Source organism: Scomber japonicus, chromosome 5 (genome assembly GCF_027409825.1).
Source record: "Scomber japonicus isolate fScoJap1 chromosome 5, fScoJap1.pri, whole genome shotgun sequence".
In the NCBI taxonomy this organism is placed as follows: domain Eukaryota; kingdom Metazoa; phylum Chordata; class Actinopteri; order Scombriformes; family Scombridae; genus Scomber; species Scomber japonicus.
In genome coordinates this window covers 29,418,584-29,436,579 of record NC_070582.1, presented here as the reverse complement: position 1 = coordinate 29,436,579, position 17,996 = coordinate 29,418,584, and the positions used below count along the sequence as shown (strand labels likewise).

Here is a 17,996-nt window from a genome sequence, read left to right as displayed (position 1 = left end):
CTTTCAAATTATTCTAATGATATATGTTTTGATCCATGGGAGTTGAATCCATGGGAGTAATCATAAATAAACTGTGTATCTATACATAGATACATGTATACACCAATCAGTCACAAGAGGGGAGGGAAAGAAATGGCACCAGGATGCACATGACTGAAAGACCAAGACCACTACCAAATTGTACTCTACTATATATATATTGGCACTAGGAGTCAAGTCATACATTTGCATATCCTACACATATCCTATCAAGACATGGACTCTGCAAGAACACTGAAGGTGTCCACCAGTGTTTGGCACCAGATCCTTTAAAGGTGCAGTGTGTGGGATGGATAGTGGCATCTAGTGGTTAGATTGCAGATTATAACAAACTGCATACCCCTCCCCATGCCCTTATAAGCATGTAGGAGAAGCTACAGCGGCCGAGAAACTCAGCAGGCCCTCTCTAGAGCCACTGTTTGGTTTGTCCATTCTGGGCTACTGTAGAAAGAGGGTGGTGCAACATGGGGGTCTAAAAGAGAGAGGAGAGAAATCTCAGTGGAGATCAGTAATGTAATGTTAATTTAGGGTAAATATATTTAGGAAAATATATACTGCATATTCAGCACGTAAAACCATTCATAAAATAGTTCTGTGTTAAATACTAACTTTGAGGCTTATAATATTTAATAGATGTTAAGACCGTAAACTGCCATTTTGATGCATTATTTTGTGATGTCATGTTAGATTACATTGTACATTCGATGTAGAAGTGTGTACATTGGACACTACTTAGTGTGTACATTGTACACACTAAGTAGAAAGTAAAGTTACATTGTTATAATAATGATAATGATAATGATAATAATAATAACAAGAAGAAGAAGAAATAATTATCTCACATTGTTCCTAAGCTGCAATTAATATCACCCTACATAGATGGACCAGTCTAAGGCTTTAAAGGTTGACAGCAGTGATTTAGTTTTACACTTCCACAATGTCGGATGGCTTCATACAGATTTATTTTTAAAGTAATGGCCAGAATCCATGTAGCAGGGGCTGACATATCCTGACCTTTAGTCTCTAGCATGAGTAGAGACTCACAAATGCCAGATACTGCATTTCCCATAATGCAATTTGATAACATTAGACATTAGACCCCCTGCCTAATAATTGATCATTCACTCCATGGCTCCAGTTTGTAAGGCAGACATAAGGCAAAAAACTATTAAAAAAGTATTAATAGTTAAAGTCAGGTAACCCTCATCAGGGTTATTTTCTAGGCCTTGGCAGCCTGCATAGGCACATGAGACATCATACACTAATTTCATGAAACCAATTTTAACGTGTAAAATTGTTTGTGTCCCTTCAAAAAGGACACTTACATGTATAATAAAAATAGACAATGAAAAATAGACATTTATTTTCAAATATATTTGCATTTGTACAGACATTTAAAATTGCAAAATAATAGCTATAAGGAAATCAGAATTACAAGATATTTTATGTTGCATAATTTAGCACAAGGAAATGTTCATTTGTGGCTTACAAGCTGTTGTTTTCATCTTTATCATATAAATAAACAAAAATAAGATCTGCGTGTACTTCATTTCAACAGGAATGTCACTTTGCCATAGGGCCTGACTGACACTGGATTTTTGGTGCCAATGCTGACACCGATATTAAGGAGTAAAAAAATTCTGATATCTAAATAACTAAATAATAAAAAAAACATTTAAACACATTCAATGAATGCAAGCAACTTATTGTATTACTTTATTTTCCTCTATTTTCTCTGAAAAGAGATTCAGCATGTTATTTTACATATGTATGAATGTTTGTATTTACTCAAACTAGAAAAGCTGATGAAAAATTATTTTCTGCTTGTATTCTCACCATTGTCTACATATTTATGTGACTTGATTAAATTTGTTCTGCTTTGGTTGTGAGCAGTGTTGACTGAGAAGAGACATTTTGAGGATCCATCAGTCACTATGAAGACCTCCTGCTATCCAGTCAGATGTTGGCTTCTGTGAGAAGGCACTACAGGAGAGCTGGCTCTGCGTTAGAATTTCTCATCAGGAATGACTGTGTTGAAGGGGAAATCCCACAACATGGAGCTCACTCCAAAACCTACAGAGACAAAATTAGATCAGACAAAAGACAGAAACCTAAAAATCAAACAGGTTCTCTCCCTTTTCCTGCACTCACCTGCTCTCTGGTGTTCAAAGTGGTGTCTGATGTGGTAGGCCTTCAAACTGTACATGTACGAGCCTCTCTTTGGAGAACCGAAGTGAAGGTAGTAATGGCTCATGTCGTACGCAACATAGCCCCACAGTGCGCCAACAAATATGGATATCCCGACGATCTCTGGGAGCAAGCTGCTGAGCATCACATAAAAACTTCCCACCACTAGGGAGGCCACCACGGGTGGAAAGACCAGCCGGGAACCATCAAAAGGAGACTGTGGAGAAAAAAATTTGATCTGTGGGGTTAAAAAGCTGAATTCAAACAAACACAATACTGTATGTTACTTTTCCTACTTTTCAATAGAATGAAATAACTGTTCTTAAACATGCAAAGTAAACATTCTTCAGACCAAAAAAGTTTAGGATATTGAAACAATGTGGAACATGGAGAAAGCTGTTTATAACCTAAAATTCAAAATGAGTCATTAATTATTAGCTCTCTTTTGTGCCCAATACTAGTTTAGTTTTATGATTAAACCATGTTTATGATCAGTTTTATGATCCTGTTCCTCATGGTGTGTGTACCTTGTGGTGCTGTCCGTGCAGCAGAAAGTGTAGCGTGATGAGGTAGTAGTTATGAGCTGGCATTTTCATGTGAAAGACAAAGCGATGGATGCAGTACTCGATGAAGGACCACAAGAACCAGCCCATCAAAAAGAGCAGTGGGAAAGTGTACTTATGGATCAGGATGTAGACATCTGGAAACACACATACACACATGAAAATTATGATATATATGTATATATATATTTTGTATATGGATGTGCTGGAAGTGAAAATTAAATTGTGTGGGAGTCTCTGGTGAATTTGTTCTCATCATGCAAGCATGTGTGTTACCCGAAGTGAGAGGTAGGCTGGTGGTCCCCTTTGCCAGCGAGGTGTAGCAATACCAACTGAGATAAAACACAATAGGAAGCCACACCACTGGTACCCAGTACCTGTAATAAGAGAGCATATAACAATATGGTCACACTTTCAATCTTCCTGTTATTTTTTTCATATCATATTGAGTGGGATGGAGCTGGAACACTGAAGGTGCAGCCACCTGAAAATGGAGCTCCAATACCCATTCAGATGAGCTTGAGTACCCCTTCAACAACACAAACATGTCAGTTTTTATGAACTCTCAGTTAAAGCACTGTTATAGCTGACTCAGTTTAGAGGGAAACAGCAGAACATAGGATAAAGCTCAGCCTTGCATCATTTTGTTTGTCATGCTTATTGGTTTATTGGAGGTGAGAAAAACTACAGTACTTTAGTGACTTATATTAAACTCACCACATATATATATGTTTTGTTGTCATTTTTTTGTTATTACACATGTTCTTATGTGAACACTTCAGGAATGAACAAACAGGTGTTGTAATGTAACACCCAATGAGACACATGCCTGTTTTGTCTGCACAACTGAATGCAGCTTCACACTCCATCTTACCCTTACTCATGAAAAAGACCCCAAGATGCCTAAACTCCTTCAGTTGGGCCACTCACTCCCAACTCAGAGAAAGCAGTCCACCATGGCCTCAGACATGGAGGTGCTGACTCCCAGTGACTGGTGTGTTGAAAACAATAGAATCACATCATCTGCAAAACGCAGAAAAGCAATCCTGAGGTCCCCAAACCAGACAGCCTTCACCCTCCAACACTTTGAGATTCTGTCCATAAAAATCACAAACAGAATCAGTAACAAGGGACAAACCTGGTAGGGCCCAACACCCCACCGACTTGCTACCAAGAATGTGGACACAGCTCTCACTGCTGTCACGTTTGGGGAGTAACGGAATACATGTAACAGCGTTATGTATTTAGGATACAATAAAAAGGCAATTGTATTCTGCTACAGTTACAGAAAAAAAAGACGTAATCAGATTACAGGAATATTTTGTAAAAATGGGAATTATTTAGCAGGATTACAATTTTAAAACACATTTTACAATAAAGAAGTTATACTACCATACACTGTAAAAGTCCCAAACATGAGCAGAGCAAAAGTGAGAAGGAAAATTATCTCTCTGATCCACAATGGTCTGAGTAGAGGATGATACTGCATGATGTATGCAGCGGGCGCACGTACACACACTTCACACACACACATTAAACTTAAAAGTTGGTAGGGATGTATGTTACTCCCAAAGACTCGTAGTTAAAAGAGAGCTTGAGTTGATAACAGCTTGATGACATATTACCGCTCTCCACTGATATGACTGTGTGTAGGTAACATGTTGACCTGACAATGGACACACACTTTCAATACTGTATGAGTCAAAGAAAACTCGGACTCAGACTTCACACAGCCAGTGGGCCAGGCGCTGTATATAAGGACTGAATGGCTCCTACAGCACCCCCTATGGCCCCCAAAGGACACGGTTGTAAGCTTTCTCCAAGTCCATAAAGAATATGAAGACTGGATGTGGGAAGTCCCATGACTCCTCAAGTATCGTTGCAAGGGTGAAGAGCTGGTTCACTTTTCCAAGGAACAGAACCCACATTGTTCCTTGGAAACAATGTGGGTTCCAAGGTTGGCCAATCGGCCGTAGCGAGTAGAAACTCAAAGAATGATATTGTGGATACAAGAAGCCTAAATGAGTTTCTTTTGGAGAGTGATTGAGCTCAGCCTTAGAGATAGGGTGAGGTGCTTGGACATCCAGGGGTAGCTCACAGTGGAGCAGCTGCTCTTTCGCATCAAGAGGAGCTGGCTGTGGTGGTTTGGGCACCTGGTTAGAATGCCTCCTTGACACCTCTGGAGGTGTTCCAGGCATGTCCAACTGGCAGGACATATCGGAACAGACCCAGAACACACGTCTTTCCCAACCTGGAAACTTCCAGGCCGGAGGGTGTCCCAGTCGCAGATGAATAATGGAAAATGGATGGAATGGTGGGTCGATGGATGGACAGATGGATGAACTGAAATCATGTTTGTGATTGGGTAAACATCATATTAATAGTGTTAAACATTTAATTATCTTAGTTTTTATTTTATCATATTCTCATCAGTAATATAAGAGCCTGTCTTACCAGGAAGTCTTGCTGCTGGCCTCCAGGAAAGGGTTTCCAAACAGTCTGATAGGCCTGTTGACCGGCTGGTGAACCCATTCGTCATATTTCTCTCTGAGGTGGCCTACCTGCCATAACAGGGGCTTCCGCCAGTCCACCAAGTCCTGACAAGACACAAACAATGAAAAATTATCTGCTCAGGTAAATGTACCTACAGTGCTGAAGAGAGCACACAGTGTTTTATCAAAAGAGACACAATGACTCCAGCAGGTGGCAGGAGAGAGTCTCAAACTAGTTTGTGAGAGCTTGTGTGTGTTTGTTGGTGTATCCATGTTTCCATATTACCTTAATACTAAACCAAATCCTAACTCATGTCTTAACCCCAGAAAATCCAAAATCCAAGACAGTTTGTCCTCATCACTATAGACATATTCATTCACATATATTGATATGCATGTATAACAGCTCATTCATTCACTGAAATCACGCTCATGTGATTAACTTAACTGACAAGTGTTTTTCCACTAAGTGCAGACATCCTCAACATACCAGCTCCTCATGCAGTACAATGATAGATTTAACTAGAAGAGTGCACTCAGTAGACTGCAGGTCTCTGCCAGCTATGTACAAGGACATGTATCTCCTCAGTTTTCTTTAATCCTCATACAGTATGAAAGCAAAACAAAGATAACATAAGTAATAAAAATCCTATAAAATAATTTAATAATAATAATGTGTAATAATATTAAAATTGTGTTTCATGCCAAGAAGGGGCTTACACATTGACCTAAGTGACTTTTGACATGACATATACTTAATTCATTTCCTTGAAATTTACCCTAACCTTAACCTTAACCACTGACCCAAAAATCAGCTTGTTCTGAATTGACAACATGGCTTTTGTCCGTAAGTAGAAAACACACACACGCACACACACGCACACGCACACACACACACACACACACACACACACACACACACACACACACACACACGCTGATGGTTGGAAATGGCTTTTGCTCCAGTTGTTCATCACACACGGGCTGGACCAGCCAATTAAGAGCAGTGAAGAGTCAGCCTTCAACAGCAGTATAAGAAGCGTTATAAAACAGGTTTTGTGAATCACTGCAGCTAAGTCTTTGAGCATACAGTTAAATGTTAGGCTGATGAGTCTAGTACTATATGTGATTAGCTGTGGACACACACACACACACACACACACACACACACACACACACACACACACACACACACACACACACACATACACACACACCTTGTCCAGGTCCACAGAGCTGCGGGGGTTGTACTGGGAGTTCCTGTCCTCCTCTTTCACCTTCCCCTCTGTCATCTTTTCTGCCATCTTCCCTGCTGTCCTCTTCTCTCTCAGAGACTGAAGCAGAATAAGACAAAAACAGTTGTGATCAGATGTGAGGAGATGGAAAAGTGAATGTCTCTTTTGTTCCTCTTGTACAGAAAGGTGGTTATAGCGGATGGCCTCATGTTTTTAGGTCACTGCATTGTCATTGGTTAAGAGGAAATACAATAAACCCACATTCTACTTTGATACACACCTCTACAGTCAATATTATGTACAACACAGTTACACAGTCCATTATATTCAGTCTAACTGTGCTTTGCTTTTCCCTGTAGAGTGCATTTAACAGCCTCATCAACATGTTATATACTACTGTATATGGTTATAGCCATATGCGGCATATACCCTCATGTCTAAATGAAACAACATGTGACTGGTGTTTACCTTGAAGAGTCTACATTGCAACTGCAGTCAATAGAGATTATAGGGTGGCAACTAACAATTATTTCTATTATTTTTTGACCTGACAATTATTTTCTCTAGTAAGTGATACAACTTTCAAAACTATCAAATGTTCAAAGAAATTCTCTGAGGTGACATCTATGGTATGCTTGATTTGTCTGACCAATAAATCTTCACACTGGAAAACTACTGAATATTAACTGATGATCAAAATAGCTGCACAATAATTTTCTGTGGATTGATCAACTAATCGTTGCAGCAATAAAGGGGTATTCAATCCTCATTATAGAGTCAGACTTTGTACACTCAGCAATGTGTGCTGCAGTTGGAAAGAAGACCATGTGAGCCATAAGGGAAAAAGAAGAAGCAATGGTTTGTTCAGTTGAGGACTGGTTATTATATGATAGAACCATTTAAGGACAGTGTGGCAGACAGTCATTTACTGCCTGTCTGCCCCACAATGCAGTATATCTATAAGGGCACATCCTGCATTTCTGGTTGGTATTCACACGCATGATAACTCATGTCAAAGAAAAGACAAAGTGTCTTCATTAGAATTGAAACTTACAGTAAAGAGAACCCTTCTGCAAAAATGTGTGGTGTCACTCCTGCAGGCTAGCATGGAGGGTGTTAATGGTTCACACCCAGTGGTCAGTTACATTGGTTTCCTATTGTGACTCAGTTTAACCCAGAAAAACTGCTCATTGGGTTTTCCTGTACTCACGAGCATGATAATATGTTGAAGAACAATAACAAATGGTGTCTTTAGTCATACATTTAAAAAAGATATGAAATGTGTACAGAGAAACAGTGCAAAAGCGGATTATGACACAGGAGTAGTTTAAAAAGTTGTTTTGCTTTTTGTTGTTGTTTCACTGTTGGAATCCACTGTTACTGAGATAAATCCAAGCTGAGTACAGCTGCCTAAAACTATTTAAAGTAACCTTTCAAACCTACCATACAGTAGATGAAATATCTCTATCCTGATGGGAGTGGTCTCTTTCAGGATGACAATGCCAAAGGACACAAGGGGTCACTGAATTATTTGATGGGTATGCAAATATGTTATGGCCTTTACAGTCACCGGATCTCAACCCAAATGAACACCAGCGCTCTACACCACCATCATGGAGGAATGCTGTTCATCCCTTCAGTAGAGTTCACAGACTGTATAATCATTGCAAAGGAGCATTGAAGCTATTCTGATGGGATGTAGTGGTACAACCATTTACTAAATCAGTTCATATTGTTTTTTCCTTTAATTTAGCTATATATTATATTATTTTTAGTTTGTAGTGTAGCACAGAGAGGTGAGTGGCTGATAAGGAACACAGCTCATTGGGGATATTCAAAGCTACAGCACTATGAGTACACAATGTTCTTCAGTCTGCTCATCCACCAGGACACCAAAGTTTTACTGTACTCCACAACTGACCAGGAACAACCAACCAATTTATACTTATATGACTTCACTTTTGAACAACATAAAAGGCAGTTTTTTGTTAGCAGAGCACGAGTAATACATCTTTCAATTATGCCTGTCAACAAGATCTGTCCTTTCTTACAATGAATCAATCCTCAACACAGTGTGTGATTTCACATGCTGTGATTTTCTTGTGAGATTCACGTTTTATATCAATCCTTAACTATTATCTAATGTCACAGATTGACGAAGATCACGGCTGATAATAATTCATTGTGTTCTATAAATGAGGAGGCCACTAGAAACTTGACACACTGCCAGAAACAGAGACTAATAACTTCTAAACATATCTCAACGGTTGATAGATTTTAATTGGTATGGAACAATATATCTGTAATTGACCTGGAAAAAAAAACAAACCGTGTCATGGGTTGTATACTTCTGAAACCACAACCCTAACCCTAACTGAAGTTTGATCTAGATTTGAATCAGATCACTATGTATATTTCTCCATGTGGTCATGACCAGAGTCTAATATGTAGACATGGTTTATATAGACTTATAGACCCAGCATTTGTTGTTGTTTGTACAAAACTTTATGTTAAGTTTTATGAGTTTCTTTTCAAAGATTGACCCATTTGGTGTCAGTGTCTATACATCAGACCAGCTGTATGCACAGGTCTCAATTTCATTTTTTAACTTGAGTTTCTATTCATTTATTCTTACTACATAATATGTAGGGCTGCCTGTGGTTAACCAGAAATGTCAATATATCTATACCAACACAAGTTCACCTACTGAGCATGCTCAGGTTCACTTTTTCCTGATAAGCATCATGAATCGTGAAATAAAAAATTAATAGTGCTCATCGCCTTGTCTTCAAAAACCTTTAACCATTGAGGAACAGCAGCATTGTGTGCTGTGATAATAATGGTAACTCAGGTCAAGGCTTCCATGGTAACATATCAACTGTTTCCAAGGGATGTGAAGACTTAAGTAACCCCCACAACCCTTCCCTCTCTGACTCCCACTACTCCCCATCTCACCATCTCTCAAATGAACTGTGACTTGTTGAGCAAACACTGAAAGCAGAAGTTCACAAACAAATTGTTGACCTTTATGTGTGTTTCTATGGATCTAGGTCAGCCTGTGTACACTCTTTAGTCCTGAGCTGAGACAATGGATTAACTCGAATCTTAAGTAGTGTCTTCAAGTTCATTTTAAAGCTAAAAATGGAGCCACAGTCCTTGATGGCATCAAGTGGGGGGCGATCCACTGAGTTGTGGATCACAAGTTTGACACAAGTTTGAAAATTATCTAAAATTCTCAAAACTAAGAAGACGATGCTTCTCCAGTATTCTACAGTGATTTTTTTTGTCCAGAATTTTCAGGGTTTGTTTGTATAGAGACTACAGAGTTTGAATAACTATTTCCCCAGCTGCCTCCAGCATGTGATTGAATATGACATGTGGGAAAGGATCATAGAGTGCATGAAGGTCTTGGCTGCATCCATCATGAGACAGTATCAAATATGATGGAGTATGATCCAGTAAGAGAAGAACTAACATTTTCTTAACTTTTATCATTTTCCATTAGATCATCATTATAAACTGGGACTAATATGTCTTTGCAAACAGTGGGTTAATAGAACAGAACAGAAAATGGACCAATCACAATTTTTGTTCAAATGGTATGAATCAGTGGCTCCCCCCTGCCAGGACATTCAGTAGCTGTAATGAATGCCTGTATAACTCAATGCAATGTGGTCATGAATTAGATTTTTGACAGTTGGCTAAAGACAGCCAATAATATTTTGATGAGTTGTGTGCAGGACAATATCTCGACATTTTCTGGGCATTCACAGCTACTTAGTGAAAACCCTGTTACTCCATGTCTCTGCTGAATGAGAAAGATGCATTTACTTGTTGCTTTATTTTAGGCAAAATGTGGGAAGTGCATTGTAGTATATGTTTCTGAAAATCTAGGCTAACTCCAGACTTTCCATGATGCACTTCACTTGCCATAAGGAAGCAAGAAAGTCTTTGATTGCTTCATGAGCACAAGTTGAAGCTGAAGATTAGAACAGACTACAAAGAAGTTAGGATAATAACTTTGGCTTACAGGGATACAGCCAACAAAGGAGAAAACACACACATGTGCGCTGACATACTGACTCCTCATTCCCTCCCTTATAATCAATACTGTCCATGAGAAGGGAAACAGCAGGGTGCTCCTTCCCTCTGTGTCACAGAAACACCCAGTAAAGTCGAGACAAGTAAAATGAGAGACAAATTCCACTGCCTTAAAACCACTAATAAAAAATAATGAACATTACCACACCTGCTTAGCACCCAAAATATGTCATGACAGATATGATTTTAGCTCAGTGTGAGTGATATTTACAGCTCAGAGCTGAACATTACTCCTCTGATTTGACTCATTTTGAGGAGGCGTCGCTAGAGTCGTTTGACAACCACTCTCGCCACATAGAAGTGGCAGCCCTGCATGAGGGAAACACTGTCTCTGCACCTCTGGAGCCTGAAGGAAAGCTATTGACAGGGGCCGACTTTACCATTAGGCAAGCTAGGGAACTAGCTTATAAAAGGACCCCAAACAGCTATAGATTATGATGTTTAAATATGATACATGCATAAGGCCCCCAAATCACTTTTAAAAATATGCAACTGTATATTTTCACTTCAGAGGAAAACACTGTGAAGCATGAGTTTGCATGTTTTATATTTAAATCTATATATATTTGAATCTCTATATATTTTATCCTATATAAATATTAAAGTGGGAGAAGGATTACAAAATTGATAAACCTCTAATCAAAACAGAGTAGTTTTGATAGCATTTAACACTCAGTAACTACATCCAGCAGTAGAGCCGTAGCAACAGGTATTTCTGCAGGTGTTTGTATGAATGTGAGGGCAGTGATGTGGGACAGGTATCCTGGACTCTACCTGTGCCTCGTCACTGCCGCTGTCTCTGTCCAGCTCCCCGATGTAGTACTGCTCCATCCACCGCCGGGCGTTCTCTGAGTGCCGGTGCGGGGGTCCCTCCATCTCCTGGCTCACATCCTTACCCGACCTGCGAAGTATCAGAGCCTCCCCTCCAGGATGCATCCGCAAGAAAGCCGTCACGTCGTAAACCCTGGTCCCCAGCAGCACCCAGCAGGACTCCTTGGTGCAGTGGCGGGCCACCTCCCTCTCTGTGAAGAACCGGGGGGATGTGGATGGAGACATCCTGACAGTGGAGATGCAGGCAGAGCGTCCACCTGAACCGAACACAGGAATTAGAGCAATGTAAAGCCAATTCTACTTGTTATGTTTCACTTAGATATGATGGAATTTTTGATCCTGTATAACTGCTGTTATGTAACCACTGTTAATAATCACAGAAGGAATTACCAGCCGTTGGATGAGGATGTGGAGTAACATGTAATCTTAAAATGTATGTTACACCCCAGTTTGGCATGGAACAAACAGTATGTCATCAATACGGAAGTAACAGCATATTATGTAATCTGGTCTAAAAGACTGGGCATGGCAGCACATGTAAATCTAAGTTCTTCACTCTGCTTGGGGTCCATTAGCCCACACAGACTCTTGGTCCCACTTATAAGTGTAATAAAAATTTCAGAGTTTTATTTACACAAATACATCAGTCATGTATTATTGTTGTGCAAATGTGCAACTTTAATTTTATTTTCTTTCTTTGTTCTTAACTATGGCGGCAGTGGTCTCAGCACTTAGAGCCCAAGACAAATTTCCCTTCGGGGACAATAAAGTATCTATCTATCTATCTATCTATCTATCTATCTATCTATCTATCTATCTATCTATCTATCTATCTATCTATCTATCTATCTATCTATCTATCTATCTATCTATCTAAGTGAGACTAACTATCTATGGCTATATTCTTGTCCAAGTGCAAAAAATGTTGTCTTTTTAAAAGTGTAAAAAAGAAAAGAAAAAAAGCCTAAACCAAGTTTTAAAAAAGTGGTAATCTTCAATTTCTGACTTCTGACACACTGTGTATGTGTGTGTGTCTGTCTGTCTCTTTCTCCCATTAACTGAAAATATTAAATTTAGAAACAAATCAGGAAACAGAAATCCTCCTGGTCACTGACAGATTATCTTCACATTGCTCTAGTGATAAATTACATTATTATTTAATTTTCCAGTGTACACATTCTGCTTCTCCACAGTTTTACACTTTATTTCATGTATATAATCTGTATTGCTTTGTCTCTGTATGGTACTGCACTCTATATCTGAAAATGTCCACACTCAGCACTCACAGATGTTGTCTCGGTGTTGCAGTGTGTAGTTGTCAGGCATGTCAGGTATTCTTAGGTCCCTCTGTGCCCTCAGACCATCCAGCTCATACTATATACAGTACTCTCTCTCCGCCAGCATCAGGAACACCTTGTTGTCTGTCACACATGAATAGACACAGATACATGGATACAGCCTTTAAAGCATGAATACAAGCACAAATTAAAACATAAATGCTACTATCATAGTTTCTTTTTAAATAAAACCATCCTAAAATATTACTCTTGTACTGCTGCACTGCTTCATTCAACATACCAGTCACATCAACCTACACATCAAGTTCACTTGTGAGTAATAAGAGGAAATGCAAATCACCACTAAAACACATCAAATCAATCAAACACAGAGCACACAATGTTAATGAGGAGGTGGGTAGAGAGGAAGGACCAGCATGTCTGAGCACCAAATTGGGAAAATGGACACAAGGACATTTGATGGTTGATCAACAGGATACAGAAATTCTGATACAAAAAAAGTCTCTTAAAAGCCTTAAATCTAAGTAACTGGTAAAGTAATCACTGAGCAACTTGTACATTGAAATCTTACCTGTAGCTGTAGCTGACGATACATAGTTGATGTAATTTGTATTGTAAATGTTGTATTAAAGCAGGAACATGTTGTACAGGCCCTCTCTCATGTTGCTATACCTGAATCCTTAACATGTTCTCTGTCATTGTGAGAGAATGCGGGGTGTGGAGTGGTGACCACGATGATGTTACTATTGGCGCCCTCGCCTGGTTGGCCGCACCTGTGGTGGTACAGGGGAGCAGAGAGGAAGTATTGAAACTATTTTCTATTTTCTCTTTTTAAGCTAAGACCAAGAAAGAGGAAATGTAGGATCTTTTCATGGCCGGTATAGAGAGCAGTGATGAAAAAGTAGTGCAGTATAAGTATGGACCGACTGCACTTACCCAGCCAGGCCGTGTGTGTGTGTGTGTGTGTGTGTGTGTGTGTGTGTGTGTGAGTGTCATGGTATGCTGGACAAGAAGAGGATAACCAGAGGACAGCAGAGGAGAGCCAGGAGAATAAAAGTTCCAGCCATGGTTGCCACCACCACCATCTGGGACCACTTAATTGACTATTTAGATCCCCTGAAAATCCCAAAATGAATTTTAAGGACAACAATGGATCAAATCATTTTTCATTTTATCTATACAGATCAGGTTTATTTTGATGTAACTTTTGAAGTCTTAAAATAAACAGGACAGGACTGTACAGCCACCAAAGAACCCACTGTTAAAAGAGTCTGACGTCGTCATCAGATTTCCATGTACAACCAAAGAGAAGAAGAAGTGAACCACAGATATGCAGGGGGCCTCTCAAGAGTGCAGGATGTGGTTTTTTGGTTTTTTCATTTAGGGCTCCTCCCTCCTTAGCATCAAACACACACACACAAACCTGAGGATGCTCTGTGCAACTACAGTTTGGTGTAAAAGTTCGAAAAACTGTTACTTTAAACATGATTAGATTAGAGCCAGGCAGGTAGCTACGGGTCTGAAAAGTGAAATAGTCTTAAATCTTTCGAATGGCCAGCAGGGGGCGGCTCCAGTGGTTGAAAAAAGAAGTCTATGAATGACTACTAGTCTATAAATGACCCAAGGCAAGTTGCTGCCACAGCAACAGTGTTGGTAATGTAACCAAGGCGTAAACCCTGATTCACAGAGTCTAGGCACAGCTGCTAAAACACGGTGTCTTGAGTTCATTAAAGTTAATTTTAACATTTTGGCCACTCATTCACTGTTTGGTTAAACTAAAAGACTCTCTAAGGATTCAGCTGCTAAGTTTTTCCATTTTGTTTTAATAGTTTTAGGCTGTTTTTCGCTAGCAAACATTTGCATTAGCATTATTGCAGTTGACCTAAGGCTATAAATCCACTGTGCTAACCAGTGCTAACCAATCTACATGGTAGCACTAGGGTCAGCTCCAACCTCCTGTCCATATATGGTCAATATATGGGGAAAAAGCATAAGCAGCCAATTTTTCCCCAGTGGCCACTCGCAGTATTGCATCAAAAAATCCTCTTGCGGCCCAAAAAGCATTCAACCTGTTCATCAGGAGGAAGCTAATCATCCATACACATTCATGCACCTTTGGCACAGCAATTTGGGGTTAAGTATTTTGCTCAAGGACACATTGACATGTGGACTGAAGGAGCCGGGAATATTCCAATTGGTGGACGACCGCTCTACCTCCTGAGCCACCCCACAGTCTGGTTAGAGCACTGTTGACCCTTAATATACTCCCTCTCCACATCATTGCATTTTTAAAACTTAAACATTTTTGCACACTTGTCTAATTTTATATTTGATTATATTTGTAATTTTTTGTGTTTATTTTTCTGTAGATATTCCTTTCTTCAGTTAATAAGTATGTATTCACTGTCCAATGCCTGGATACATCTATCAATCTATCTATTTGCATGTTTTGAAATATTCAAATTATACTCTGTTAGGTCATCCTGAGGAGGTAGGTCAACTTTTCAGAGCACCAGTTTGCAAGGCGTTTCATACTTTCTGGTAATTAGTATTAGTCACGAGCAAAAAAGTTTAGGAAAAATAGTCTATGTTACACAAAATATAGAGCTGTTTATACCATCTTTTGGAAGTTCCTTAAAGTCATCATCTTCAAAATTACAAGTCAGACTGATATCAGAAATATACAGGTATTTATTTACAAATACGTTTGCATTTGCATAGATATTTAAAGTTGCAAAATAATAGTGATAAGATATTATAGTAAACAGATTTATGAGATATTTTATGCTGCATAATTTAGCACAGGTAAAAGTTCACTTGTCAGAATCAAAGCTTACAAGCTGTTTTCATCTTTATCATATAAATATACATAAATAAGATCTGTGTGTAATTCATTCCGACAGGTGGAGTCATTTCACTTTTCCTTGCAGCCATCACAATCAGTATGTATTATTACACTCATCATCATCATCATCATCATCATCATCATCATCATCATGTCCATCACTCTCTCCCTCATTGTTAAAAATGTCAAAAAATATAATTTTTGGTTCTTTCTGTACTCTTTGAGTTACACAGTCATCATATCAAAGTCATGATTCTTCTTAGAAACAGTGTTTTGGTGTCAGAGCCCTTTCAAATTAAAGGTTTACATGAAGACTTCATTATTATTGCTGCAGTGAACACGTTCAATGAATGCAAATGCAAGCAGTTTATTGTATAACTGATTCTTTCTCTCATTCAAAAAAGCCTCTGAAAACAGATTCTGCATGTTATTTTACATATATAAGAATGTATGTACATATATATTATGTGAGTGGGAGACTTTATTCAAACTAGAAAAAAAGATTTTTCTGATAGTAATATAGTCTACATATGTGTCTATATTGATTAAGTTTGTTCTGCTTTGGTTGTCAGTGGTGTTGTCGAGTGTTTAGAGGAGGCATCTTGAGGATCCGTCAGACACTATGAAGACCTCCTGCTGTCCAGTCAGATGGTTCACCTTCATCCTGCGGGGATCTGCAGGGTCATTTCGTGACACCCAAATATAGTTCTCACAACTAACCAGTTAAAAATCACCATGAAATGTTTTTAGCTTTCACGTTCCCAAGACCCGAATTCTGTCGAGTCTGTACTGAGAGCTTAGTTTATCTTAAAATGAAACATTTCTAGATAAAACGGTCAATGAAAACAAACAACTTTTGTCAGCTGACTGACTCTGTGACCTTTGACCCCAAGATCCCCACAGCAGGAAGTCTGACAGGCTGACTTCATGCCTTCAGCTATGTCCCCCTGGCACTGCGACAACACTCTACCATCCATCTTTCTTTTTGTATTTAAATCCATCTGCAGCACATCCATCCACCCATGCGTTCACTGTCATCTAACCAATAAGAAAACATCTGCTGACAACGTAAAGCTGCTGCAATTAAAGATTCTCCTCTTCTGTACAAAGCATCTTACAAAATAGTTTTTTTTAACATCTTTGTTATATCATTAATGACAAAAAGAAAGAAAACGGAGGAATTATTACAACAGACTTGTAAAAATATATCTCCACAGTGGTTTCAAACATTCAGAGCTCTGCTTTACATAACATTAACAGCGCATTGCATTAGCTCTCTACAGTATAATCTCACTTCTCCAGCTTGGCTGATAATTAATGAGTTAAATCTAAACTGCCAAAATAATCTCAGCATGTTCAAATATCTGGAACCAAACGGTGCATGTTTTCTGTTCACAACTGTTCCAAAAACTGAACTGAGGCCAAACATGGAGGAGGGAACTTCTGTCAACTGTTATCAACCTGCAGCACAACAGCATGTAGCAGTGTAGCTGAGTAGATCAGTGGATAACAGTGAAAACCTGAAAGCTGTGATGTAAAATATTAGAACAGCAGATAGTGAGGAGGAAGGATAAGATTTTTTTTCCTGAGTTTGTTTACTTGGTGAGATGATACAGTCTGGGAGATCTCTGTCTCTCTCTCTCTCTCTATCACACAGTACTATCACTCTTTCTTCCCCCTCCTTCACCATCTTCAACATTCACCTACCATCTGTCACTTCCTGTATCCTCTCTCACACTCTGAGGGAAGCTAACAGTGTGTGTGTGTAATCATGTCTTATTCTAGCAGACAATGTTTAAGTTGCAGGAATAGTCTGACTATTTGTTGAGTTTCTTCAGTGAGTAATTCTGAATCAACTCTACAGTATTCAATATATATGGAGGACTCCATATAATCCTTCAAATGAAACCTTATTATTTTGTTATTGTGTCATGTGCATGCATGGGTGTGTCCCTCTCTTTCTCTCCTCCCAGCTGCACATTATGATGTTCTGACTGGCGATTGGGTGATGACTCGACAGGTCAGGTCAGTACTGATAGATGTATTTTGGTTATTAATAAAAAAAATGCCTTAAAAACAGTGAGGAAACCGTGTGGCTTGATCCACACCAAGATGATCGAGCACAAGAAAAGCATGTGGCACCGGCTGGAATCAGAAAGCAGGATGGGCATGAGGTCCAGGAGACTTCAGAAGTGCATCTTCCTCTATGGATGTGAAAGCTATGGCTGCATGACACTTAACAGTAGGTGGTTAGGGTGGTTTTAAGCATGGGGGCTGCTTGCTAAGTCCTGTGGCCCTGCAGAAGAGCCGGTTCTGTGTTAGAATTTCTCATCAGGGATGACTGTGTTGAAGGGGTGATCCCAGAAAGTGGAGGTGATTCCAAAACCTGCACAGACAAATCAAGT

General features: G+C 39.2%; 2 protein-coding genes across 3 annotated transcripts in view; both read right to left on the bottom strand.

The window, feature by feature from the left end:
* Positions 1–2,044: 2,044 nt before the first annotated feature.
* Positions 2,045–11,685, bottom strand: LOC128358694 (fatty acid 2-hydroxylase-like). Its single transcript, XM_053319049.1, has 7 exons — positions 11,392–11,685; positions 6,499–6,615; positions 5,244–5,386; positions 3,066–3,166; positions 2,754–2,926; positions 2,191–2,443; positions 2,045–2,112 (listed from the first exon to the last, which is right to left on the bottom strand). Exons 1-7 carry the CDS (start codon positions 11,671–11,673, stop codon positions 2,045–2,047), a joined length of 1,137 nt encoding a protein of 378 aa, XP_053175024.1. The 5' UTR covers positions 11,674–11,685.
* A 3,734-nt stretch (positions 11,686–15,419) lies between these two features.
* The window catches only part of LOC128359009 (fatty acid 2-hydroxylase-like), a 29,197-nt gene continuing 26,620 nt past the window's right edge, over positions 15,420–17,996 (bottom strand). Inside the window, exons 7-8 of one of the 2 annotated variants that reach the window (XR_008321424.1) lie at positions 16,382–17,977; positions 15,420–16,341 (exon numbers count right to left, since the gene is read on the bottom strand). Coding sequence is in view for 1 of the 2 variants with exons in the window: in XM_053319422.1 (XP_053175397.1) it covers positions 17,910–17,977 (68 nt within the window). In the remaining variant the exon portion in view is untranslated. Of the gene's footprint in view, positions 17,978–17,996 lie in introns of both variants that reach the window. The other variant, XM_053319422.1, reaches the window with a different exon arrangement.

Excerpts from the sequence above, each read along its gene's own strand:
- LOC128358694 (XM_053319049.1), bottom strand. The coding sequence starts at position 11,673 with ATGTCTCCATCCACATCCCCCCGGTTCTTCACAGAGAGGGAGGTGGCC. Across the intron at positions 2,927-3,065 it reads CAGCCTACCTCTCACTTCGG|ATGTCTACATCCTGATCCAT; the intron begins GTAACACACATG and ends GTGTGTTTCCAG. Across the intron at positions 2,444-2,753 it reads TGCACGGACAGCACCACAAG|TCTCCTTTTGATGGTTCCCG; the intron begins GTACACACACCA and ends TTTTCTCCACAG.